The 27,792-nt window shown below is 49.3% G+C and overlaps 1 protein-coding gene across 2 annotated transcripts; it reads right to left on the bottom strand.

Annotated features, from left to right (window-relative positions):
• Window positions 1–124: 124 nt before the first annotated feature.
• On the bottom strand, window positions 125–24,549 carry RELB (RELB proto-oncogene, NF-kB subunit). 2 transcript variants are annotated; one of them, XM_031458816.2, is made up of 12 exons: window positions 24,358–24,549; window positions 23,312–23,359; window positions 19,692–19,700; window positions 18,159–18,505; window positions 12,736–12,893; window positions 11,215–11,306; window positions 10,904–11,035; window positions 9,236–9,340; window positions 5,126–5,341; window positions 4,250–4,318; window positions 4,030–4,107; window positions 125–933 (listed from the first exon to the last, which is right to left on the bottom strand). In XM_031458816.2, the coding sequence occupies exons 1-12, from the start codon at window positions 24,410–24,412 to the stop codon at window positions 548–550; spliced, it is 1,695 nt and encodes a 564-aa protein (XP_031314676.2). In that variant the 5' UTR covers window positions 24,413–24,549; the 3' UTR covers window positions 125–547. The 2 variants fall into 2 exon arrangements, with proteins under 2 accessions (XP_031314676.2, XP_031314677.2); XM_031458817.2 differs by lacking the exon at window positions 19,692–19,700.
• Window positions 24,550–27,792: the final 3,243 nt, after the last annotated feature.

The raw sequence follows: 27,792 nt of genomic DNA, 5'->3' as shown, positions 1-27,792 counted from the left end.
GGGTAGGGTGTGGAGGGAGGGGCGGGGCTTGAAGGTCGAAATAGCGGAGCGGAAGGAGAGCCTGGAGACTTTGTAAGTTGGAACTGTGGGTGTTTCTGAAGCGGAGAAGAGACGAGATCCCCCCCAAGGCTCAAAAACTTATCTTTATTGGGAAGACTCTGAACAAACAACCTACCCCCCACTTTCAGACCTGGGGAAGGAGGGGTGAGGATCTGCAACCTCCTCCCATATGTACACTTCAGAATCCGCCTAGAGAAGGTGCCCCCACTTGTGGGCGCTGAGGCAGCTTTAAGAAGCTAGTGCAAAGGAGCCAAGCCCCTTTTCCTCTCCAGACTCAGTTTTCTTATTTGTAAAATGGGCTCGGGGAAACCGATGCTACGGAGTTTCACGCCACCGCTGAAGATGTCCGATTCCGAAGGATGAGGACGTCGGAAGACTAACCAAAGGCAGCACAAAGGGGACGGGGGTGCTGGACATCCTGGTTGGGTTCGCAAGGCCCCTTCCACCTCCTTGCCCACCCAGCGCCTCTCCTCCAGCGCCGCGGGGGCTACGTGGCCTCAGGCCCCGGGGACAGAAGGCCGCCGCCAAAGCCCGCCTCGCGGTACTGGTTGGGGAACATGTTGCTGCCCACGAGGCTGGCAGTGCCTCCATCCCCGGGGCCTGGGGCCTGGTACGAGTCCAGCGTCAGCGGCTCGGGGCCGGGGGCCTCCCCGACCGCGGCTCCTGCACCCCCGTTGCCCGCGACAGCGGTGGTGAGTGGCGGTGCTGGGGGCAGCATGTCCAGCATGGTGAAGAGTGTGGGGGCAGCGGGGTCGTAGGCAAAGCCATCGTCCAAGAGGTCTGGCCCGCCGGGGGGCTCCAAGCCGGGGAGGGACACGGTGCCCGGGAAGAAATCTGTGTCTGGCAACAGCGCTGACGGCGGGAGGAACGGTCCTGCAGGGATGAGGAGAAAGATGGAAGTGTGGTGGGCTTTAGGGTCAACCTCCGGCCAGGTCCTAATTCAAACGCCCCGTCTGGTGCTAAATGCATTATCTGTGTGGCCTCCTTAAATGTCACGGAGAAACTCTGAGTAGGGACTATCACCATTCTTATTTTTTTGTTGTTGTTACAATAATTTTTTAAATTGAGGTATAGCTGATGTACAGTGTTATGTTTCAGGTGTATAACATCGTGATTCACAATTTTTAAATGTTATACTCCATTTATAGTTATTATCAAATATTAGCTATATTCCTCGTACAATATATCCTTGTAGCTATTTTATACCTGATAGTTTGTACCTCTTAATCCCCTACCCCTGTGTTGCCCCTTCCCCCTTCCCTCTCCCACTGGTAACTACTAGTTTGTTCTGTGAGTCTGTTTCTTTTTTGTGATATTCACTAATTTGTCGTATTTTTTTAGGTTCCACACATAAGCGATATCATACAGTGTTTATCTTTCTCCATCTGATTTATTTCACTAAGCATAATACCCTCCAACTCCATCCATGTTGCAAAAGGCAAAATTTCATTTTTTACAGCTGAGTAGTATTCTATTGTTTATATATACCACATCTTTATCCATTCATTTGTTGATGGACACTTAGTTTGCTTCCATATCCTGGCTATTTTAAATAATGCTGCTATGAACATTGGGATGCATGTATCTTTTCAAATTAGTGTCTTCTTTTTTTTTTTGGTTATATACCCAGGAGTGTAATTGCTGGGTCATATGGTATTTGCAAACAATATCATGATAAGGGGTTAATATCCAAAATATATAAACAGCTCATACAACTAAACATCAAAAAAAAAAAAAAAACCCAATTGAAAAATGGGGAAAAGACCTGAATAGACATTTTTCGGAAGAAGACATACAGATGGCCAACAGGCACTAGAAAAGATGCTCAATATCATTAATCATCAGTAAAATGCAAATTGAAACCACAGTGAGATACCACCTCACACCTGTCAGAATGGCTATCATCAAAAAGACACAAATAATAAATAACATGTTGGTGAGGATGTGGAGAAAAGGGAATCCCCATATGCTGTTGGTGGGAGTGTAAATGTATTGATGCAGCCACTGTGGAAAGCAGTATGGAGATTCCTCAAAAAAATATAGAATCATTCTCATTTAATAAGCAAACAGGCAAAATAATTTGCAGTCAACGGGTGAGCTGTGCAACCAGAGATGAAATCATGCTCCTGCAATGCTAGGGAGTTTATCCCCAAGAATGAGGAAGAAGAGGAGGCCCCAGAGCCCCCCAGAATATAGAGACAACCCCAAAAGTGAAATCTCCGTGCCATGGGAGACCCAAGTGAGAAGTCACCAGTCCCAAAATTGTAAGATAACGTAAGTGTTATTATGGGAGATTTTCTTTTTGAGAGAAGACAAACCTCACCAGCAAAGGCTGATTACAGTTGTTGCAGAGACACAGTGCTGCTGGGACTCAAATTTCCCAGCCTCCTTTGCAGCTTAATGTGGTCATGTGACTTAAGTATTTGCTGGCTGAAATGTGGCAATGATGGCTGGAGCTGCAGCAGCCACCTTGGAACATGAGGTGGAAACTGTGAGTTGAAAATGGCAGGAGCTTGGGTCTCTGATGATCATGCAGCCACCAAACCGTCCCTGGACCACCTACCACTGGACTCTGTTTATGTGAGAGGAGAAATAATATTCTATCCTATTGAAGTCTGTTACTTTGGGTTTTGCTGTGAAGGCAATTAAACATGATCATAACAAATGCAGGTGGCATTCCTGGTTTCTGGCAAGTTCTTTACATCTGGGCACAACTCTATGCCAGCCACTGTGCTAATAAATAATTGTGTGATGTGACCTCATTAAATTCTGGAAAGGATCCTAAGAGGTAGGTCTCCATCTGAAAGTTAAGTGAACTGAGGCCCAAAGAAATCACACAGTGGCTAAATTGTAGCCTCAGAATTCAAACCCAGTCTGATTCCAGAGGCCATGCACCTAATCATTACACTACAGAGCCAGGGCTGATCTGGCAGAAGGATGAGAGAGGGGGACTTTAGACACCGGTAAATTGGGGTGACGGAGCAGGTGGATGAATGTCAGGTGGCTGATGAGGAGGGGCTTCAGGGGGTTGAAGGATTGGGGGCTGAAGTTTGGTGAAATGGACTAGGATTGAGGGTTTCTAGGGGCAGAGCTGTTGGGCATTGGTTACCAGTTGCAGAGGGTTAAGGGGACAACAGGGGGTACTTGAAACCTCCAGGGTGGGACTGGCTGGAGTGGTCTGGGCTCGGCAGACTCTGAGTGGCTGGTGGCTGGCTAGGAGCTGGATACCATGGGGTAGCTGGAGTGTTGGGGACAGCATTCTCAGAGCTAGTGGTCAGCAAGTGGGGAGGCTTTGGATAGCAGCCAGATAGGGGTGGAACTGGAGGCTGGCATGCAAGTTGAGAGGAAAGCAGGGGTACAACAGGCCAGACGGTGACAGTTCAAGGCTGGCTCTGACGACCACCTCCATTTATCCACCGTCTACTCCCTGCAACCCGTTTCACATCCATCACCACTAATCTAAACCTACACCCTGGTGCAACTCCTTGCCCTACCACAGACTGTCTGTGTGACTTTGGGCAAGAGACTTCACCTCTCTGGGCCTCAGATTTTTCACCAGTAAAATGGGGGTGGGGCTGCGGGGGATAACAACACCCACCTTGGGGGGGTGATTGCACAGATGAAGTTAGTAAGCACACACAAAGCAGTTATGTGCTCATTATATAGTGTCTGGAAAAATAAATATATTAAATTGTAAAAGGCCAGTGAAGAGGTGTGGGCTGATACTTTTCAGAGGAGCCCTGAGGCTCTTAGAGGTGGAGCAACTTGGTGAAGGTCACAGCAAGTAAATGGCCTGGTGCCTCGGAACAGTATCCAGAACCGCTATTCTTTCCACTTCACATTGCTGGCTAAGTGGTAAGTCACTGGCCGTGTGGGAGCTCTTAGGGGCCAGAAGAGGCCAGAAAAAAAGGGCTGCAGCCCACCCTCAGCCCACCTCAGGGGCTGGGCTTGCCCTGAGTCAGGACCCACCTGAGCCGTGGCTGGGCAGAAAGTGATCCAGGAAGGCCGGCTTTTTCCTCCGCCGTTTACTCTCGATGCCATGGGGGTCTGAGGGAAAGGAGAGATGAGAACCCCTGGACCCCATAGCCCCACCACTCCTTCCCAGCCTAGGGTAGGGCAGGAAGATGAGATCAGTCACCCCCTCCTAGGGACCTAGAGAGGGATGTGGAAAGGGGCTGATGGGACGCACCAGAGCTATTCAGCTCCCCAAGGACGTCAGGCATCCCGCGCTTCCGCTTCTTGTCTACGCCGTAGCTGTCTGTTCAGGAGATAGCAGGGGCATACAAAGTAATCCATTACAAATAAGAAATTAATTAAGAATTCATTCTAGAGACCACTTAGGAAGTTGCTGAGCTGTTCTGGTTCTTGCCCAACCAAGGCAAATAGATGTCTACATCATAATCAGAACAAAACTCAAATCCACTTCTAGCTACTCTGGCCTCTTTGTTGTTCCTGAAGCATCCCAGGCACAATCCTACCTCAGGGCCTTTGCACTTGCTGCTTCACTTCTTACCAGTTTCCTGGAGAACTGCTTAGTTATCCTCCCATCCTCAGGTCAGCTGTCCCCTCCTCCAGGAAGCCCTCCTTGATACCTAAGGCAGGGTCAGTCGCCCCACTCTGGGCAATTGGAGTCCCCTAAGTAATTCCATCCCAGTCTTTTCTACTCTGGTTGTCACTGTATGGGAACAAATGTTCCCCCCTGCATAAGACTATGAGCTCATGAGGGCAGGGCTGGGGCAATCTCAGTCACTGCTGTGTCCCCAGCACCACCCAGGAGAGGGCCAGGCAGCGGCAGGCATGCTGAAGGGAGGAATGATTAAATACACCCAAAATACCATGAGATGGATACTATTACTACCCCTATTTTGCACAGGAGGAGACTGGGACTCAGAGAGGCCAAGGTCACACAGCCAGTAGGCAGCAGACCAGGATTTGAACCCCAGGCTGTGTAACTCTGACCCTGCATTCCACTTCTGCCTCTTCCCCTTTCCTCTTTGGGTGACCCCAAGCAAGGCCAAAGACCTGGTTTCTAGGGTGATGGGTCACCCTGGTTTGCCGTGGTTACCATGGTCCCGAGGCAGGTAGGTGAAGGGCAGAGGCTCACTGCAGACCCCATCAGTAAGCCGCTGTAGGAAGACGTTCACCGTCACAGGTTCAACAATCTCCAGGTCCTCGTAGGGCGGTGTCTTGAACACAATGGCAATCTGGCGGTGCACGTCAGCCTGGGAGAAGTCAGCCCGGCCTTCCCAGGAGGCTCTGCTGAACACCACTGATATATCCTCTGGCAGGAAAGTGGGGACATCAGCTGAGCCAGGGACACTGGTCCACCAGGGCCCCAACTCACTCAGCCTTCCCCCAAATCAACATCAATATTCCTAAGACTAAAACTAATCACAGTGGCAGCTAACTTTCTGTTAGCACCTACTGTGTGCCAGTCACTAAGTATTTTAGATATTTATTTAGATATTTAATTTCATCTAATCCTTTAACCTGAAAGGCAGGTAGTATTAATATTTCCACCATGTCGGGGCCCCTAAGACCACCATCAGATTCAGTGATTCACTAAGGGGACTCATAGGACTCAGCAATATAGTCATACTCATGGTTATAATGTATTATGGCAAAAATATAAAGGAGGGAGGGGATAGCTCAGTGGTAGAGTACATGCCTTGCATGCACGAGGTCCTGGGTTCAATTCCCAGTACTTCTGATAAATAAATAAACAAACAAACAAACCTAATTACCTCCCCAAAAAAACAAGAACAGCAAAAATACAGAAGCATACTCAGTAAAGGGGAAAGGTGCCTGGAGCGAAGTCCAAAGGAAATGAGGTGTCAGCTTCCAAGAGTCCTCCACAGTGGAGTCACAAAGGACATGCTAATTGCACCCCCTGCCCCCACCCCCCAGTTGACAACACACATGAAATGCTTCTATCAGGGAAGCTCATTAGAGACTCACTGCCCAGGGTTTTTACTGGGAGCTGCTCATGTTGGCACCCTCCGACTGACACATATCCAAATTCCAGACTCCCAGAAGGAAAGCAGGTGAGCCACACAAACCACATTGTTTGCACAGTTTAGGCAGAGCAAGCCACTCTTTAATAGTCAGGGAATGGTAGGAACCCTCCCAAAATCCAAGTTCCCGTAAGCCAGCCAAGGGTCAACCTCATAAGTTGGCCTATCAAAGGATAACAGTCTCAAATCTGCTATATTAACTCTTTCCTATACATTCACTTTATTGATGGGGAAACCGAGGCTTGGAGGGTTTAAGAGACTTACCCAAGGTCACACAACTGGTAGCAGAATAGTCATGATTCAGTATGCTACTTTGCCTGCTATCTCTTTTTCTTGTCTTATTGCATTGCTTCTCATCACACTAACTCCATATACTGAGACTTTATATGTGTTGGACACACACAGATTGCCTCTAACACACACAATCCTATAGAAAAACTACGTTTAGGAAGCCCATTATATAGAGGAGAAAGCAAAGCACAAAGAGATAAAGTCACTTGTCCAAGGTCACATAGTCAGCAAGTTGGGAATCCAGGCAGGCTAGAGCTCTACACCACTAGCTCCTAGGGCTTGGCGAAGTGACCTTTTATTTCTGGACCTAGTTTCCTCACCTTAAAGAGGGAAAGTAGTAGTACTCACCTCACAGGAGTTGTTGGGACGATTAAGTGAGTCACTCCAAGAAAAGGCTTAGAAGAGGGCTTAACATAAAAGGCGCTTAGTCCATGTTAAGTATGATGGATTCTATTGGTATTATGCAAAATACTAGCTCCAGGTCTGGCACTCAGAAAATCCTCAGTAAATGCTGACTCCTGGTAGTGTAGTTCTTGGGTAGTTGAGATCGCATCTCATCCTAACCCCAGCTCATTTTAGGGATGAGGAAACAGAGGCTCCGGGTAGTGAAGTCACCTGCCCGAGATCAGCCAGTGAGTGAATGATGGAATAGGACTCACATTCCCTGCCCTGACCCCCATTCCCAGGATCCTAACAATCTCCTCGGCATTCCTCAGTCCTCAGGCCAAATATCACCTCTTTTAGAAAGCCTTCCCAGATGTCTGGACCATGTCTGGTCTTCCTGTTTTTCAATCTCTGTTCTTCGTCTTCTTCCCTCTTAGTACTACCCAGGTTTGTAATTTGTATTTCTTTCCCTACTTCCCACTGAACTGAGAGCCCCGTGAGGGCAGAGCTTGGGCCTGTACCTGTCACTGCTGTGTCCCAACACTGCCTAGCATAGAGCCTGGCACAGATGAGCCACCCATTAACAATTTGCTCTTTCATTCAAAATTTTATAAGAACCTCCCACTCCTGGGTACATAACCAAAAGAATTGAAGACAGACGTTCAAACAAAAACTTTGTTCATTACACGAATGTTCATAACAACACTATTCATTTGCAGAAATACCGCAAATGCCCATCAAATGATGGATGAATGGGTAAACAAAATGAAATCTATCCATACAATGGAATATTAGCCATAAAAAGGAATGAAGCACTAATAACAGGCTACACATAGATGAATTTTCATAACATTATGCTAGGTAAAAGAACCCAGACACAAAAGACCACATATTGTAAGATTCTATTTGTATAAAATGTTCAGAATAGGCAAATCCATAGAGACAGAAAATAGATTAGTGTTTGCCAGAGGCTGGAAGAGAGGGGAATAGGGAGTGACTGCTTAACAGGTATGGGGTTCATTTTTGGTGCGATGGAATGTTCTGGAGCTAGATAGCAGTGGTGGCACAACAGCGTGAATGTATTAGATGCCACTGAATTGTGTACACTTTAAAATGGTCAAAATTTTTTTGTTTTGTTTTAAGAGTGAAACTTGTGGCAAAAAAAAAAAAAAGAATTACTGAAAAAACTTTTTCCTGAGAACCTCATGTGTGCTTGGCCCTAGACTGGGTGGTTCTGGGGACACAGTTGCTCACCAGGATATCCTCAGGTCCTGCCCTTACAACCCAGTGGCAGGGGCCGGGGGTGGGGTAGAGATAGATGTTAACTATATAACCATAGAATCTGAGAAAAGATTGTGGGGAGGATTCATGAGGCTGTGGCAGGTTGTCCTACTCTCCTCCCCTCTCTCTGCCCTCCTGCCCCACTGGCCTTGGTGTTCTTCCAACAGCTAGACCAGCTCCTACCTCAGGGCCTTTGCACCTGCTGTTCCCTTTGCTGGAACACTCTTCCTCACATGGCCACACAGACTCTTCATGGCTCCAATAGTACCTCCTAAAAGCATCCTCTCTGGCCCCTCTAAGTAAAATTGTGCCCCACAACCCCTCTAGCCATTCCTTTCTATCCTGTTTCTCAGTATTATTTATCTCCAAATACCACTTTTTCACCATCTTCCTGAATTTTTTTCAACTCTCTTTATTTCTTACTTTTCCTCCCAGAAGAATGATTATGAGCACAGACCACCTGGATTCAAATCCTGTCTCTACCTGCCTAGCCATGTGACCTTGAGCAAGTTCCTTAACTTTTCTGTGCCTCAGTTTCCTCATCTGTAAAAGGGAATAATAGAATCTACCTCACAGAACTCTTAGGCAAAGAGATGATTGAATAAATGATGTACACAAAGTGCTTATGACAGAGTCTGTCATATATTAGGAGCAAGCTAAATGTCAGCTTTTCTGTTGGTGGTGATGTTATTTATAAAAGAATCACATGATAGAATACGCAAAGGACAGAGAAAAATATATACAATAAAGGGAAAGCTCTCCTCAGCCAGGCAGTCTTGGGTGGGTTTTTATTTTAAGCCCTATTTGAGGAAGGGACATTTGAGCAGATGTGAATCAAGTGGAAATGTCCCTTGTTTTCTTCATCTGTAGCTCCTATTACAACTGTCATAAAGCATTTATTTATGCAACTCCACGATTTTAATATCAGTCTCCTGGAGCTCCTGATGGCAAGGGCTGCGCGGCACCCAGCATGAGCCTCCTTCTTTGTTCGTGAATGAGCAAGTGGGTGAGTGAGTGAGTGAGTGACTCAGTGAGTGAATGAATCAATCAGCTGTTTCTGACTCCAAAATAGGAGTTCTGGGCCCTTCCACTCCGCTGCCCAGGTTAGCCAGCTCTTCCTCATCCTCTCACCCTTCTGGGCTCCCCGGCTACCCCTATGAGCCACCAGACCCCACTCCACCCCCTCGCTGCCCCAGGCCCCTCACCTTTCTGCACCTTGTCACACAGCAGGTAGAGCTCCTCGCCTCCTGTGCACGGCCCGCTCTCCTTGTTGATTCGGCAAATCCGCAGCTCTGATGTGTTTGTGGACTCTGGGACAAAGGAGAGGAAGGAATATATTAAAAAAAAACAAGGATTCCGTCATCAAACCCTTACCAGGTACCCCATGGGTTCCCACCCAGGACCACAGAGAGATGGGAAACAGAGAAGCCAGGTTGCCTGATCCTTCTGGAACCCGTGGTCCAAGTGGAAGAGGAGATGCCAAGGCACGAGAGGTTAATGGACAATCACAAGTCCTCTGTGCTGAGATCTGGTGAATGTCTGGCCAAAAGGGAGATGCTCAAACCTCAGGGAGGGGTTGGTGGGGTCAGGACTCAGAGATGATTCTTAGATGAGGGCTAACAGGCCTGAAACTTGTAATGGACACACGTTGTTTTGCCTGTCTAGTGGTCCTGGCCCTTCTGTTAACAGCCCTACAACCTTCCTTCAGCAGACCACCCCCCACCTCAGTTGTGGGGATTGGGTAGGGCTGAGCCCACTCCCAGCTCAGCAGTGATCACGTGCCCTAGACCTGACCAATCAGAGCATTGCCTCCTTCAGGCCATAGCTGATTGGTCAGAGAGGAGCACATGACTAAAACCAAGCCAATGAGAGACAGCCCTGGGACTCTGAGCCAAAATACTGCATAAGAGAATTTCTCTTTGGGAGTGGGGGAGAAGTATCAAGCTGGTAGAATGTAAGACTAGAGCTGCATACAGTTATTTTGCCCCCACATGAGAGGACCCTCCCCAAAATGACTCTAACATGAAGGAAGCATAGCTGAGAGACAGAAAAAGACAGATCTCTGATGACATCACTTAGAACCTGGATGCAGCCAGACCTGAAGATCTGTTGACACCTCTGGATATTTTTAGTTAATGGAACAAACAAATTCTTAAAAATTTTCCTTATTTGAGTTGCAATTCTATTTCTCACATCCATAAAAGCCCTGATTAAATTAATATTCCTCCCCATTCTGATGCTTATGGCAGTCACTGCAGGCTGGCTAAAATCTAACAGCCATTCCCAATCCCCTCTTCTATGCCTGTACCCCTCTACAGAGGATGAAAATTTGCTTTCCCAGATTCTTCTGCAACAAGAGGTGGCCATGGGCCCAAGTTCTGGCCAACAAGACATAAGTAGACATCTACCAGAGTGATTCTGAGGAATATATTATTTTTTCTATAAAAGAGAGAGATACCCATGCTGCCTCTTCTCAAGGGCTGCCTAGTATAGTTGTACTGGTTGTGCATTCTCCAACACTAGAAGGCCCTGTTTCCACAGGCTACGTAGTAAATGTTGACCCCTAGAATTGGGTAGTATACAGCCTGCACATCATACAGGGCAACACTGCCGTCATGCCCTGAACACACACGTGATGTCTGGAGCTGTGGCAGACTGCTCATGACCATGAGGGAAAAGCCAAGAGAATCACAGAGCTGCTGAACAAATGCCCTGATAGAACTGAGCAGCTGAATTCATAGGAACAGACTTAATAACTGAGACCAAAAAAAAAAAAAAAACCTCCCTGTTTATTTGTTCATGCCATTGTACATGGGGCTTTCTGGTACCTGTGGCCAAGAATAATCCTAATGGATATAGCACCCTCGACTCACTCTTGTCATAGACGGGCTCAGAGAGCACAGGGTCCATCCTGCGCATCTGTCCTTGCTGGTCCCTATATGAGGCCTGGAAGCAGATCCTCACGACATTCATGTCCACCTCCTGATGGTTCTTTAGGGACCCAGCTGTGGGAGAGATGTGGGAACACTGAGCATGGGGGCTGAAGACCATGGCTGGGGAACTGGCAGACAGGGAAGGGATGGGGCTGGGGAGATGACGGATACTGGAGAAGGTGAGGGGACAGGGCTGGCAGAGGGCGAGGGGTTGGGGGAACAGGATGACCAAGCTAGGCATGGGGGCTCACCATTGTAGGGGTCGATGCCTAGCTGAATCTTCCGCTCAATGGCAGCTTCGATCTCCTTCTTCCTCACACACTGGATGCCCAGGTTGTTAAAGCTGAGTCGGGGGAGGAGGGGTAGAGGGAGGGACTCCTGAGGGGGCAGGTGTAGCCTGAACCCACAGGCAGGCTCCAGCAGAAGCTGCCATGGGGCTCAGGGTCTCAGATGCTGAAGCACCCCAGGCCCAGGGGTCCCAGCAAGGGGAGAGGATTGGGGTGTGGAGAACTCTTAGGAGAACCTGGAAGCACGCCGTATCTCTACCACATAAAAACACTGGCTCACCTCATTTATAACAAGAAAAGAACAAATTAAACATCACTGTGATGCCAATTTTTTTTAAGCTCATTGAAACAGCAAAGATCAAAATGTTTGATAATACCCTCTGCTGGTGAGGTTGTGGGGAATTAGGCGCTTTCCCTCCTGGCTGGCAGGACTGTAAACTGCTCTAGCAATCACATATTGGGGGACAATATGGCGGTACTCATTCATCCTACCAATATTTTCTGAACACCTACTGTGTGCCAGGCGCCAGGGGATACAGCAGGGAACAAAAGAGACAAAATCTCTGCTCTCATGGAGCTGACATTTTCCTTAAGTTTATAACCCATGAAGAGTATAAATGCACAGACTTGAGGGCCAGCAATTTCATTTGTAGGAATTTATCCTAGAGAAAAAATGACATATATATATATGAGAAGCCATTCATGGCAGCACAGTTAGTAACAGAGCAACAAGAGATTGGAACCATTGTGGGTGCCCATTAATAGGGACTTATTCAATTAACTGTAGATCCATATACTGGAATACTATGCAGCCCATAAAAAGGATAGGACAGCTCTAAATGTACTGATAGGCATGATCTCTAAGATGTACTGGAACATAAAAACAAGGTGCAAATGTCGGCTACCACTTATTAGGGGAGAAAAAAAATATATGCATGGCATATCTTTAGTTGCCTCCAGGACAGGGCACTGTGCTGAAAGACCAAAGATGGAAGGAAATTTATTTTTCACTGCACATCCTTTCTCAACCTTTCAATTTTTTTTAATGGAGGTACTGGGGATTGAACCCAGGACTTCGTGTATGAAAGCATGTGCTCTACCACTGAACTACACCCTCCCCCCTTAATGTTTTAACTTATCAACAACATATAAATTAAAAGCAAAAGAAGGAATGGGCCTAGCAGTTAAGGAATGGACCTCTGCCATTGGCCACCTGGGCTCCTTCACCTGTCTAAGCCTCAGTTTCCTCCTCTACAAAATGAGGATAAATACAATACATGTGAATAATGTGTGTGTGTGGCAGGGTTCCAGGCCTAGGTAAGACCCTCCACCCGCCCTAGACCTCAGTTTCCCCGGAAATGCAGTGGGGACAATCTGGCTAAGCTGCCCACTTCCTTGCCCTAAGGTTTTCCGGGGTGATCTTCAGCCCCTCCAAATTTCCATGATGAAGGGTGAAGGGTCGGGGTCGGGGTCGGGGGTGGGTACCTGTGCCGGGGGCTGACGTGAGGCCGGAGCCGCACCCTGCAGACACCATCGGTGCAATCTTTCCCCACGAGGCTGTGGGGGTGAACTCGATGAGGCCAATCCTTCCACACCAGGCACGCGGTCACCTCCACCTCCCGCAGCCCTCCACAATCCCGGAGCTGCAGGAAGACAGGGGCTCTTGGGGTCCCATTGCAGACACCTGCACCCATCTAAACTCCCTGGGGCCTCCCTGGTAGCTCCCCACCCCCTCCCGCTGGATGATGGAAGAGTGTTTAAGACCCTTTGGAGATCCTGAACCAGAAGCTTCCAACATGGGGGCCTCCTAGCATGACAGCTGCCCCAAAGATGTGCTTTCTTTGGTCATTCAACTTAAAAAAAAAGTTGGATCTCCAAGTATGAGCCACAGATAACATACTAATGACAAGGGGAGAGAGGTACCTTTACAGGGGAAAGACCTGTAGACACCACCTTAACTAAGTGACCAAGGTCAGCATCACCAATATGGGGCCAAAATAACATAGGCATCCCCTGATGGGAAGCGCTGGCAGGGACACATCACTTCTCTGATGGCCCCTCCAGAAGTGCATCTAATCATGAGGAAACATTAGACAAGCCCAAACGTGGGTCATCAGTCAAAAATATCAGTGTTGTGGGGGGAGGGTATAGCTCAGTGGTAGAGTGTGTGCTTAGCATGCATGAGGTCCTGGGTTCAATCCCCAGCATCTCCACAAACAATAAATGAATGAATAAACCTAATTACCTTCCCCCACCATAAACAAACAAACAAACAAATAAATAAATAAATGATTTTTTTCCCCAAAATGAAAAGTTGGGGAAATTTTGGAGCCTACATTTAAAAAGTACGAGATACCACATTATTCCAGATTTCCAGATTCTCTTTTTCAAAAAGGAAGTTATAGCAATGGGGGCTGGAATTCTACCCAGCAGCCACATGGGGCAGCAGATAGACTCCAGCCCCGTTAGATAGGGCCCAGACCCACTGGGCCACTTGGCTTTCCTAGGTCACCCGCATGGCCCTGCTGGCACCGAAGGACCACTAAAGCCTGCTCTGAACCTGTAAAGCTCATGCCTATAGAAGACAATGAACAGGTGTGGCTCAGTGGGAGACTACTGCCCTCTAGGGGGCATCTGAGATACTGGGGGATGATTTTGGTTGACTCCGCGTTGGAGACCCACAGCAGGCAGTACACAGGGCCAGAGATGCTACACAGGACAGTCCTACACAAGTCCTGCAAGAATTCTGAATGTCCCGCCAACATTCACGTCAGTGACAAACCTGTTTTAAATGGTCAGAACCCAGAACCTCTCCTGTTTTACATATATAGTATTTTCCCCATAACTTTCAAATACACTGAATTTTCCAGGACTGCCATCACCGTGTTAATTGAAAGAAGACTGGATTTCATTTAGTCTGAGAATTGTTCATCACTTTGGAAAATCCTGTCATCAACGGCCACCCTGGATGTGTGTCACTCAAGTGGCCAAGTCCACCAGGCTGGCTCAGGCTGCATTCATGGCTGCTGTAGTAATGAGGTCAAAAGCAACCACTACTTTGTTTATGTTTCCCTGGGGCTATGCCTGAGCATTTACATCCTGAAATAAATGTCCTTATATATACTGTACAATTTTCCTTTTATTTCTCCTTGACACTGAAGGTAGGGCATTATGGATTTGGGGGATGGTTATGAGCAGAGGTAGGTAATATTGAGTCAGACAGGGTTAAAACCAGCTCCCTGCTATAATATTCAAAGATTCTGAAAAGCTCCGGGTCAACAGTCTCAGGAGTCATGAAGACTGCAAGGCTGAAAGCTTTTGCTCTTAGAGATGTCACACGAGATCGTGGATAAAACATTAGGCCCTAGAGTTAAGTCAAACCTTGTACCAAATCCAGGCTCTACCACTGGCCATCTGCATGATAAACCTCTCTGGTCTCACCATCCTTATCTGTAAAATGGGTATTATTAAGTACCTGGCACACAGGAGCACTTAGTAAATGGTAGTAATTACTAGAATAAGTTTGCTGTGTACCCCTGCACAAGTAACTTGTGAGCCTCTCTGAGCCTCAGTTTTCTCCTTTAAAAGATGAGGATAAAAATACTAAATACAAATTGAGAGTCAGGCCACCCCCTATTGTTGGATGTTTGTTCCTCTAACTCTTTGAAATCAAAACCAACACAAAGCTAGACTAATTGCCTGGAAAGACCTACACATACAAAGTTGGGGAAAACACAGCCTCAAAGTATCACCCCACAGATAACTTACTAATTACAAAGAGAAAGCTGTACCTTTACAATGGAGGGACCTGGTGGTCACTACCTGTTACAGGCTAAACTGCACCCCCCAATTCATATGTTGAAGCCTAACCCTAGTACCTCAGCATGTGACTATATTTGGAGACAGAGCCTTTGAAAGAGGTGAGTAAATTAAGAGGCCTTAGGGTGGGCCCTAATCCAATCTGCTTTGTCCTTATTAGAAAAAGTAATTTTCTTATAAAAAAGAAAAAGAAAAGAAAAGGTAATTTGGACACACAAAGAGACACCAGCACCAGAAGGCAGCCATCTACAAGCCGAGGAGAGAGGCCCCAGAGGGAACCAAGCCTGCCAATAGCTCGATTTCAGATTTCCAGCCTCCAGAGCTGTGAGACAACAAATTCCTGCGGTTCATGCCACCCAGTGTGATATTTTGTCATGGCAGCCAGAGCTGATTAATACACCACCTTAACCACAGGATCTGACTCAGCATCAGATCCTTGGACCGACTGCCGCCCCATGTGCCTTGATGTGAGACTGAGGAGGCCACAGCACCACCTCTGGGGTATTCCCTCCAAAACAAATAACTCGATCTAATCTGGAAACAGCCCATAAACCTGGAATGTAGGCCATTTTACAAAACACTTCACAGGACACCTTTCCTGTCTTCCACAGATGTCCATGTCCCAAAATGCAAAGACAGACTGAAGAACTAACCCAGGTCAAAGGAACTGAAGACGCTGTCTTCATCTATTCAGGCTGTATGGGGAAAATACCATGAACTGGGTGGTGTATAAGCAGCAGAAATGTATTTCTCACAGTTCCAGAGGCTAGAACTCCGAGATCAGAGCGCCAGCACAGTTGGGTTCCAGTGAGAGCCTCTTTCGGCTGCAGATCGTGTCACTGTGTCCTCACCTGGCAGAAGGGACAAGGGCACTCTCTGGGGTCTCTGTTATAAGGGCACTAATCCCAAAGGCCCCACCTCTTAACACCATTGCCTTGAAGGTTAGGATTTCAATATATGAACTGAGGGGGGACACGAACATTCAGACCACAGCAAGAACTGACAACAAAATGCAGCATGTGATCTTGAACCGGAAAATAAACTTGTGGACAAGAAAAACAATGGCTATAAAGGAAATCCAGGGACAGCTGGGATCGTTAGAATATGGACTTAATATAAGATAACATCCTTGCATGAATATTACATTTCTCGAGTGTACTAATGGTGTTGTGATTATATAGGTCCCACATTGTAGAAAAAAGTCCTGGTTCTCGAGAGATACACATTTTGGGTGAAGTATCATATCTCCGACTCACTTTCACATCTCCCTCTATGAACGTCCACACAAAGACAGGGAGACAAAGCACATGCAGCAACAAATGTACGGGTGTTCATGGCATGATTCGTGTCTATTTTACACAGGTTTAACATTTTTCCAAAAAAGTTGAGACATAACGTTAAAAAAAAATCCCATCAAACCGGAAAAAGACAAAATGCTTAAAGATAAATAAAGGGCTAAGAAATTGCCTCTCAGTGCAACCCAGTGATGAAATACACATTTCAAAGTAAATCATTCTTTTGACCAAAATATCCTGCTAACATGCTACTTCTGGCCACAGTGCCTGGAGCCAAATCCAGTAATGAGAACTACAGGTACCTGGCTGAGTGAGGGGTCCTGCATGCCAGAGCTGGGCCATCTCCCTGGTTTCCTCGCAGCATCCTGCGGGGGTGGGGGTGGCAGTGGTGGGAGTTTCATCCCCATTTTACAGATGATGAAACTGAGGCCAAGAGAAGCACTAGATTTTCCCCAATCCATACGGCTGGTAAGTGGCAGAGCCAGGACTCAAACCCAAGTCTTTCTGACCCTAAAATCCAGATGTGTTGGGGTAGGACAGGATTGCTCTGCTAATCACCCAAATAAAGCTCAGCGTAAAAATCCCATTGAGGGAGACTGAGGGAGAGGAGGGGGAAGCAGGAGATCTCACAGGAGGGAGCTGGGACCTGGGGTGGAGGGTCAGGGAAGGCATCCCTGAGGCAAGAACAGGAGGCAACCAGGCTGCAGGCAGGAGGAACAGCACAGGCAAACCCTGGCGGTGGGAAGTGGTGAGTGAGTGGGGCTGGGTGGGAACAGGCAGCCAGACCATGAAAGGTCTTAGAAGCCTAGGGAGGATCTTGGGGTTCCTCCTGAGGGTACTAGGGAGCCAAGGGAGGGTTCTGAGCAGGGGAGAGGAGCAGATATGTAATTTCACAGCACCCCTCTGGCTGTCTTGTCAGGGACTATCTAGAGGAGACTCGGAGCTGGTCACTACGGAGGAAACTGGAGGTCAGGGAGCAGCTGAGGCCGGGATCCAGGGCTAGTGGGATGGTGAGTACACAGCTCAAGTACCACGAACATTTGGGCAAAGACTCAGAAACACATGAAGCCTCCACATTGGAGAGGCACAAGGAACCAGGCCCCTCAGACATCAATGGGAGAGACAGTCCTGGGTGCAGCCCGGGTGGAAGGCAATGTAGCAATAACCATCAAATTACCTTTGCCCAGCAATTCCAACTCCACTTCCAGGAATTGCCTGAGTGACACACATGAACTGCGTCGTTCTCTACAGCCCTGCTTGTAATAGTGGGAGACAGGAGACAACCTAAACGGCCACCAATAGACTTGCACAGTATATTATCACACATTCACACAGCGAGGTGAGAAGATAAAGAGAATAAGACAGCTTCAGTCACCCTGATGTGAGCTCAGCTCCAAGACATACTCTTAAAAAAATTTTGTTGTTAATGGAGTAGCGTACTAGGGACTGAACCCAGGACCTCCTGCATGCTGAGCATGCGCTCTACCACTGAACTCTACCCTCCCCTCAGGAACTCTAACCTTAAGGCCGCGCTTCTGAGCAAGGAGGCTACACCGCCTTTACAGCAATGATAATTTTGCTCAGTCCTGTAAAACTGGAAGAAGGCCTTTCTTTGCATGCCCTTTTTAACTTAAGACCAGGTGAGAGAGCATCATCCGCTCCAAGAGCAAAAGCGGTGGTAACAATCACCACAAAACAGGAAACACAAAAGATGAATGCGTGCGTGTGAATCTTGGAGTTGGGGAGGGCGCGAGCCCCACCGCCCCCGGCCCCGGCCCCGGCCCCGGGCCCCACCTCGATGGCGGGCAGCGTCTTGCTGGCCTCGGTGCTGCTCTCGCCGAGGATGCTGCCGGCCGAGCGGCCCTCGCACTCGTAGCGGAAGCGCATGCCGCGCTGCTTGGGCTGCTCGGTGATGACCAGGTGCGGCCGCGGCCCGGGGCCCGGGGCCGAGGGCACGAGCCGGCCCAGGGGGCAGCCCCAGGGCGGCGGCGTGGCCGGGGGCGGGGGCGCCGCGGGGCCCAGGGTGACGGTGCTCAGGGAGGCCGCCCCGCGAGACACCAGGCGCGGCAGCCCCTCACCGGGGCCCGGCTGCGCCCCTTCCAGGCCGAAGCCGTTCTCCTTGATGTACTCGTCGATGATCTCTGTGGGGGAAGCGAAAACGGGGGGGGTGATGCTGGACGGAAAAAAAAGACTTTTTACCCGCAGACTTGTGCTGCCCTCGCTTTCCCCCGTTCATTTATTTCTTCAAGACATATTTCTTGTTGGCCGAGGGCAGGGGCTTCAGCTCCGAACACAGAAAAGCCCCTGCCCTCCTTGCAAACAGCACCCGCCCCCCAGCATCCCCCAGTTCTTGAAGCCGGAGACCTGGGGAGTCGACTTGGTTTCTCCTTCCCCTGCACTCTCACGTCCATTCCCCTCCCAAATAGCTCCTGAATCCCTGCCTCCATCACCCCTCACCTGGATCAAGGTAGGGTAAAGTGACAGGTACCCCGCCTCCATCTTGCCCCATTTAATAACAACATGAATAATAGCTGCTCTGCCCGAGCCGTTCCTATCTCAAAAAGCAGCAGCAGCAGCATCCAGATGCTCAAGCTGGAAGAATGCATATCTTTGCCAGTTACTCATGACCCCGATCTGTGAACTTCTTCCCCATCTACCTCAAATATATATGCACATTCTGCTTCTCCTCACCCCCACTAATTCTACCCAGGTCCACCCTCCATCATTCCCCCTCTGAACCACTGCTCCCATTTCCCAACTCGCCTCTTCCAGTCTGTCTCCCAAACACAGCCAGAGGGAGCTGATGTCAGACGCTGTCCCCATCCACTCAGAAGCCTCCTGTGACTCCCATCTCCCTTACAGTCAAAGTCAAGGTCTGATCTACTGTGTCTTCCCCAGGCCATCTCTCCTTCTTTCCGTTTATTTCCTTCACAGCCCTCAGCCCAATCTAACATTAGCTTGTTCTTTATTCCTTTTCCGACTGTCTCCCCCACTAGAATATCAGCTCCCATAGGGCAGGGACTTTGATTCATGGCTGAATCCCCGGTGCCTAGAACAGTGCCTGGCATGCAGCAGGTGCTCAATATAATTCACTGAAGGAATGAACAATAGTCATAGTAACAGTAACACTAAAGACAGCTGACATATACTGAGTCTTCACTAAGTGTTAAGTGCTGCTAAGTACCTTGCGAGCACGTGACTTTGTTAACATAGCCCAACAGTCCCAGAAATTACACTGCGACCTCCTCCCCAACAAGGAAGGCCAAGATCCCCGTGTGAGCACTTGGATTCCTCACCCTCCCCACAAAACGGCCCTGTGATACTCACCCAATTCATCTGTGGAAGAAAGAGAAAGAAAAAGATGAGCTCCAGAAAGTGGTCAAGACTTTCATCTTTTAAGACAGATTCCCCAATCCCATCCCCTCCTGGAACCCTTCCCCCTTCCTCCATCCTGGGAAATCCAGGGCTCCGACTCCTAGGGTGTCAAACTCCAACCCCCATCTCCCTCTCCTGGTCTCCCCTCCCTTCAGCTCCCAATATTGGGGTCCCAGGCTCAGGCTACCCCCAAAGGCCTTCCTAAAAACATTTAGACTGGGGATTATGAAGCACTGTGGGGAATCTAAGGAAAAGCCAATGGTCTTATCACCAGGGAGAAAAATGGATTCCCAGGATTCTAAACAAAATGTGGGGGTGTACCACTCCCTAAAGCCCATTCTAGACCCGGGAGGTCACTGGCTGGTGTCTGAAGATCCAAGGAGGCTGGTCCTCCACCTCCAAACAACCGTGTGCTCTGCATCCTGTGTCTGTCCCCCAGCACTGCCCACCCGGTATCCAAGATTCGTCCCTACTTCCTGAGTAGGGAGTAACCACAATGCTGGGGAAGCCCCTTATCACCTCAGGAAAGCTCAGTCCTGGAAGGGGCTGCGGAGGAACTGAAACCAACCTCCTGTCATTCCACAGACAAAGCATGGGTGAGCCCAGAGCAAGCAAGTAAGCCTTTGGGTCACACAGCAAGGGAGGGCAGGCCAGGGCCAGATGTCCCACCCAGGCTTGCCTGTGCTGGTCACTGGCCGTGGAGTGATCGCCAACCTGCCCTGCTGCCAGGCCTGTCCTCCTCCTCTGCTCTCAGGGAGTGGCTCCTGGCAGCCAGACCTTTGATCCTTGAAAAGCACTTTTCCTGCACCCCTTATCTCATGCAATCTGTGAAGTCAGAGGAGGTGGGGGAGGACATCCCCATTTGGCAGATGGGGACACTGAAGCTAGGAGAGAGGAAGGGATATGCTGTAGATCTCCGGCAGAGCCAACTTCAAGTCACTTCAACTTGGAAAAACCTTCTCAGGCATCCATGCTGGATGACCTGTGGACCTAAAGATGAGTTCGACCTTGTCTGAACCCTCAAGGGGCTCCCAGGCTGTTGGGGGAAACTGAGGCAGGCGTGGCTGAAGCTTTGCACTGCCCCAGTTCAAATCCCGGTTCTGTTCCTTGCTAACTGTGTGGCCTTCAGCGCATTACTTAACCTCTTTTTGTGCCTTGGTTTCTTCATCTATAAAATGGACACAATAATAATGTCTGCCTCGTTGGGCTGTCGTGAAAATTAAATGAGCTAACATAAGAACCGCCATGATAGTGGGCAATAAATAAACGCTGGCTACTACTGGGTAAGGAGTTGAGAGACATTATTTTATGGACTTGGGGAAACTGCTTCCCCTCTCTAGGCCTCAGTTTATCTGTCTATAAAACGGGGAGGTTGGAAGACATGGTTTCACAGTGTGGAGTGTGGAGTCACACAGATGTTGGTTTGAATCTCAGGTGTCACTCCCTGTCTGTGAGGCCTTGGGCAAGTCGCCTAACCTCTCTGAGCCTCCTTTTGTAGAAAATGAGGTCTAATATATCTTAGGAATTAACATAAAGATTTAGGATCACTCTGGGAAATTGCTTAGCACAGGGTCTGACCACTTCAGGCCCTTCATTAAGCTTAGCTAACATTATTATTATCTAAAATCCTCTTTCAACCAGGAAGTGTTAGGGACTTCTCTTTATTCAAGGCTCAGCTTAAATAACAACCTGCCCTCCCCAACCTTTCACACAGACCTGCCATCATTCAAGGGCAGTCAGGATGGGCCACCCTGGAGCAGCTATGTCTTTCCTGTCTCAGGGCATTTGTATAGACTGGTCTCTGCTGAATACTCTTCCTTCAGTTCTTTGCATAGCTTCCTCCTCTTTCAGGGCCCTGCTCAAATGTCACCTCCTAGATAGGTCTTCCCTGACTACTTTATCCAAGATAACCCCCAGAACCCCTACTCTAGTCACTCGCAGTTAGGTGCCTTAGTTTTATCATTTTCATTGCACTGATTAGGATTTTTAAATTTTTTAATTTATTTTTTGAGTTTATTTTTTTAATGGCGTTACTGGGGATTGAACCCAGGACCCCATGCATGCTAAGCACACACTCTTCCCCTGAGCTATACCCCAACTCGGATTAGGATTTGACATGACCTTACATTACAGTGATTCACATCTGTCTCCTGTAGACTATGAGCACCAGAGAGTAAGAAACATGTTTGCCCCATCCCCACTGTATACCCAGGGCCCCGTATGTGTCTGGCCTATCAGAACGAGGGAAATTTTCCCTCCCATTCTATCTCAGTAGTTTTCCTATCCCCACCATGTTGTTAGATGTCACTGACCCCAAGATTTGTTCATCATATTTTATAATCTTACATTTTATTCATTGTGTACATATCTGCCTCCACATCTAGGTAGGGAGCTCCATGAGCGCAGAGCCAGGGCTATCTCAGTCACCGCTGAGTCCTCAGCACTGCCCAGCACAGAGCCAGGTACGGAATAGGCACTCTTGAATATTTCTTGAATGGATAACATCAGAAATTACTCTCAATTGAAACCAAAGATCTAGGTCTCGGGTCAGAAAAGTCTCAGCCTTGTTCCTGCCCAGAACCAGTGATCGGCAGTGTCTGTTCCCAAAGCCATCTCCCACCTTTCACTATCTCCCAAACATGTAGACTTGTTAGAGAACCCAGAGAGCCTCCTCCACAGCCAAGCCAGTACTTCCGGGGTCCATCCCAAGAGTCTACTTCCAGAGACAGGTTCAAAGCCAGCCCACTGGGGCCACTGGGTTTTCATGGCAACAAGACTCAATTCCTCCCTCCAAATCCCAGCAAATTTATGAGAGAGGATGTCAGCCTTGGGGCATGATTCTGCATTTCCCTGGGCAACACTGAATTTTGGATGGCACAGTAGGAGGGGCCTTAAAGACTCAACATCTCTTGGGAACTTGCAAGAAATGCAAACTCTCAAAGCCCATCCCAAACCTATTAAATCAGAAATTTGGGGGATGAGGCCCAAAAATCTGTTTTAACAGCTCTCAGGGTGACCTTGATAAACACAAAGGTTTGAGAACCACTCTTATAGAATAATAATAGTAATTATTATTATACCACTAACAGTTAACACTTACTGAGCCTTTACTGGGTGCCAGACACTGCTTTAAAAGTTTAACTGTATCAGCTCATTGAATCCTCTCAGTCTCCCTACAAGGGAGGTATTGATATTACACCCATCTTACAGATGAGGAAAACTGAGTCCCAGAGAGTGGAAGTGACTAGCAAACATTCACACAGTGAGGGGGTGGTGGCACCAGTATGTAATTATTACCCTCTGCACTACCATGGTGAATCTGTAAAGAGGACTGCTCTTAGAGAGTGAACAGGTGGTTAGCTTTCCTTGCTCAGCTCATTATCACCTAGGAGGTAGGGACATCTGGGGACCCCATCTCAACAGTCAGGGAGTGACACAGGCTGTCAGAGGAAAGCTGAGGTGGATCTCCACAAACCCCCCACACAAAGACGTGCACAATGCCACCTCCACAGGATTCCCCTGTGCCCTGTCCTGAGCGTGCAGATGGGCAGGAACTGTGGAGGGCTGCTCACCTGTGGTCCTGGAAACGGCGAGCGAGAGCGAGGAGAGGTCAGCGGACCCTGCAGGGAGGGAGGCATGTCTCAGGAGGTGACGGAGATATGGCGAGAGGCCCAGGGAATCTCCCAAGCCCCACCTTGTTCCTCTCCTGGCCCCGCCCCTCTGGATCAGGCCCCTCACCCTTATCGCCCGCACGGTCCAGCCTTAGTTCCTTTCTTAACAGGTTCCCTAGTTTTTGTCATTCACCTCGCTCTCCATCACACGCAGGCCCTGCTCCTTCTCTACCTTAAGAAGGTTGAGGAGGCCCTGGAGGAGCTCTTCTCAACCTCAGTTAGGAAACCCCCCACTCCGTTCCTTATTTCAGGGTCAGACCCTACCCCTTCACTTTTCCAGTGTCAAGCAGGTCCCCTTCTCCCTCTCAGACCCTGCCACTTCTCTCTTGAGGCAAGTCCCACCCCCTCTTTCTTCTCAGAGTCAGGCCCCGCCCTCCTTTTTTTCGGAACAGGCCCTCCCTCCTCTCTCTGCCAGAGTCAGGCCCCGCCCCTTCTCCCTCTCCGAGTGCGGCCGCGCCCCTTCTATCCCTTAGACACCGCCTCTTTACTGAGTAGGAAGGACCTTGCTTCCTTCTTTGAATTAGGCCACGCCCCTTCTTGCTCTCACGATCAGGCCCCGCCCCTTTCTGTGAGTCAAGCCCCTCCTTTTTCTCACTCTCTAAGTTTGGCCACGCCTCATCCCTCAGGAGCATCTCCCCGCTCCTCCTTCTCCAAGTCAGGCCCCGCCCCTCTCCTCTCCGCGACGGGCCCCGCCCCCTTCTTTGCCTCAGGGTCAGGCCCCGCCCCCTTCTCACTCTATAGTGGGACACCTCTCTCTTACCGTGGGCCGGACTCGGTCACCATCCCCTGCCTCCTTCCTTCCTTTTAATATAGTGTCCCCAGAACCCTTACACACTCCCCTCAAACCCCTAGACTCCTGTAGGAACCCTCAGACTACACCGGGACCCTCAACTCTCGCATCTCCAGTCCCTCCCCAGATTCCTCTCCTGAACCCCGGCCCCGCTTACCCAAAGCCCCCAGCTCCGGCGCAGCGGACGATCTGGCGACGCGGCGACTCGGCATGGCCCGACCAGTGGGGACTGACGGCACGGAGGCCAGCTCAGACCAAAACACACACGCGGGTAGGCCGTGTGGCCAGGCGGCACAGTCCAGCGGACAATTGCGGGTCGGAAGAGCGGCGCAGGGGCTGGGGCCGCAGGCCGGGCTGGACGCGCGGCGCCCGGGGTTGCGGGGGGCGCGGGGCCGGGCCGGGAGGGCGGCGGGCGGGGGCGGGGCGGCGGAATTCCCCGGCGCTGCCGGCCTGCGCGCTCATTGGCCCGTACCCCGCCGTGACGTAACGCAAGGGGAACGGGAAAACCCCCACGCATCACGTGGTCGCGGGGGCGGGGCCGGCCGGGAAGAGGAGGCCGGGCGCACGGGAGGGGCCTGGCCGGCGACGCTGCCCATTGCTCTGGCCGAGACAACTGAGTCTCGCTTATGGCCCCTTACAACCTATTCATGGAGCAAGTAAGGAAACTGAGGCCTGCCCCCAACGTCTGCCTACGGGACTTGACCTGTTTCTCTGGCTGGAAGGGAAGCTTCGGGATCAGGAGGTTGCCAGGGCTCTATAACTGACGTTGATAATCTTTTTGAAACTTCCATGATCTCTCTACACCTCAGTTCCTTAAACTGTAAATTGGCAGTGAAGATACTTAAACGTTTAAAGCTAGAATGTCAGCTCTGGGATTTGTCTGTTTTGTTCCCTGCTGTATCCCCAGCACTTAGAACAGCGCCCAGAACACAGTAGGTGACAAATGTTTATTGAATAAATGGATGGATATTTTATTCCTTCCCACAGCGCCTTCAAGTTTCCTAATAGCCCACAGCAGTTTCAGCCTGAAGGCTCAGTAACTCAGTCTGGGAATAGTAACAGCGTAGCCCCCAGTGTACATACTGAGCTGTGTGCCTGACCCCTGGGCTTACCTGGGGGCCTCACAGATACCTCACACCTTGCATCAGCATCAGAGGAAGGTGCTAGGATTATTTCAGAGAGGAGGAGACTGAGGTTCAAAGAGGGGCAGCCACTTGGATCATATTTCTAAGCCTATCCCTAAGAATGACTGGATGACTGTTGGGTCCCAACTTGGATGCTGGGCACCCTTAGACAACAGAGCCAGGGTTTGACTTCTACGTCTGCTTGTGAAAACTTTGAGTGTTCCACCTCTTCGCTTCATGGCCCACACAGACTCATTGATTCATTTAACATTTATTGAGCACCTGCTTTGTGCTAGAGCCTGCCTAGGTACTAAGGCGCAGCACTTACCAAGCCAGGCCTGGTACCTGCCCATGGGAGGCAGAATCGTGTACAGCAGTTCTCAAAGTGTGGCCCCCAGGCCTGCAGGTGATACAGTGTAAGCTCAAGTTGGAGAGCTACTGTTGAAAAGCAAAATATGGAACAAACTTTTTCTGCAAAGAGCTGGATAGCAAATATGTGACACTAAGCTTTGAGGGCCAGCAGTCTCAACACTCAACTCTGCCATAGCTCAAAAGCCACCAAAGACCATACTGAAACAATGAGCACCATTGTGCTCCAATAAAAATCATTCTATAGATACCAAAATTTGAAACAAAACATTCTTAAGATTTTTTCCCAACCACTTAAAACGTGTAAAGTTTGCATAAAAACGGGAAAAAGCTGTTCTTGGTCTGCAGTCTGTCATCTGCATATGGCAAAGGCATTGCCAGAGAGGCTATGATTTGAGGTTCTAGAATCAGGTTGCCTGGGTTCAAATCCTAGGTCTCCCACTTACGAGGAGACCTCAGACAATTGACTTCATCTCTCTGAGCCTCAGTTTCTTCATCTGTGCAATGGGTCTGATAATGGTTGGGAGGATTAAATACTGGTAATATTTGACACTTGAATAGAGTTCTCACATGTACTCAGCACTATTCCAAGCACTTTACACTTTAAATACGTGTGTCACATTACTTTATGAGACTTTAGACAAATTACTTAATTTGTCTGGGTTTGTTTTCTCACCTGTTCTTGTGAATACTTGACTTACAGTTACTGCACACAGTGTAACAGTACCAGGCATTGTTCCAGAGCTGGGGACACAGCAAGGAACACAGCAGACAAAAGCCCCTGCTATCATGAACTGAAATCCAAGTTGGGGAGACAGATGGAAAATTGATACATGTCTGTCTGGTGGTGATGGCAGTATTACAGAAGACTAAAGCAGAATATATGGCTTGAATTTGGAGGATACTATTTGGGTTAGGAAGTTCAGGGAGGGTTGAAGGTGACACATGAGCAGACAGCTGAAACAGTGAAGGATCCATGTGGACTTCTAGGAAAGAATGTTCAAGGCACAGGGAAGAGCACGTGCAAAGGCCCCAAGGTGGGAACACGCACAGCATGTTCAGGGAACAGCAAGGAGGCTGGAGTGGTGACTGATGGGAAGAAGTGGAGATAAGGCTAAAACGATGGTCTGTAGGGGGATGGTGCCACTAGGCAGTATTCAATTTAATGAAGCAAACCACATACGGCACTTAGACTACAGCTTGGCTCACAATAAGAAGTGTTGAATAGTGGCTCCTATGTATAGGACCAGGAGCCCAACTGATTCCCCTCTGCCCCTTGAAAGGTCAGGCTTCACAACTGTCTGTTGGGTGAATGACTGAAAGGACCTGTCAGAAACCCTCAGCGCTCAGGATTTCTGCAAGGCTCTGAGCCCCATGAGGGCAGGCCTGGGGCTATCTTGATCCCTGCTGTGGACACAGAGCCCCCCAGCTTGGAGTAATGTCCAAGGGAAAGGCTGAGGGAACATTTGTCAACTGTATGTCAGTCTCTCTGCCAGTGTCTTAACGCAGCCCCATCAAGGTGCATACTTCAGATGTGTGCACGTGTCTGTGTAAGTCAGGACCGTGCAAATGTCCACTCGGCAAACATTTCCAGAGCGACTCCTCTGCCCAGGACACTGCAAAGGCTGAGACAGCTCTGGCTCTGTCCTCACAGGGCTCAGTCCAGTGGAGAATGACCTGTCCCCAGATAGTAATGACCCACAGTGGGCAGTTCTGGAATGTGGGAGCCCAGGGAGCTGGGGGTGGGGGGGAGGTCCCAGAGGAGGTGGTCAGGAAGGGCTTCCTGGAGGAGGAGCCACAGAGCTACATCCTGGAGGACACAGATGGTGAAGTGAAGAGTTGTGTGCCTGGAGGCGTGTCTCAAGTGATGGAAGAGTGCCGGGAGGTAAGAGCGCATTGGCGGGCCAGATGCAGCCTTGTGGGTGAGCACAGGTACAGTGATGTCGTGGCAAGCAGTTTCCCCATCTGTGAAGTGGGGACAGTTAAGGAAGCCCCCTCAGAAGGCTCCTGGGAGGGGAAGAAGGGTGAGAAAGGCCTGGCCCAGAGGGTCACTGTCCCCACTTGCCCGTGTCCTGCATCCTGCAGGTCACCCTGCCAGA

The sequence above is a fragment of the Camelus dromedarius genome, chromosome 9 (assembly GCF_036321535.1).
Source record: "Camelus dromedarius isolate mCamDro1 chromosome 9, mCamDro1.pat, whole genome shotgun sequence".
Lineage (NCBI taxonomy): Eukaryota > Metazoa > Chordata > Mammalia > Artiodactyla > Camelidae > Camelus > Camelus dromedarius.
This window is presented reverse-complemented; position numbering and strand designations above follow the sequence as displayed.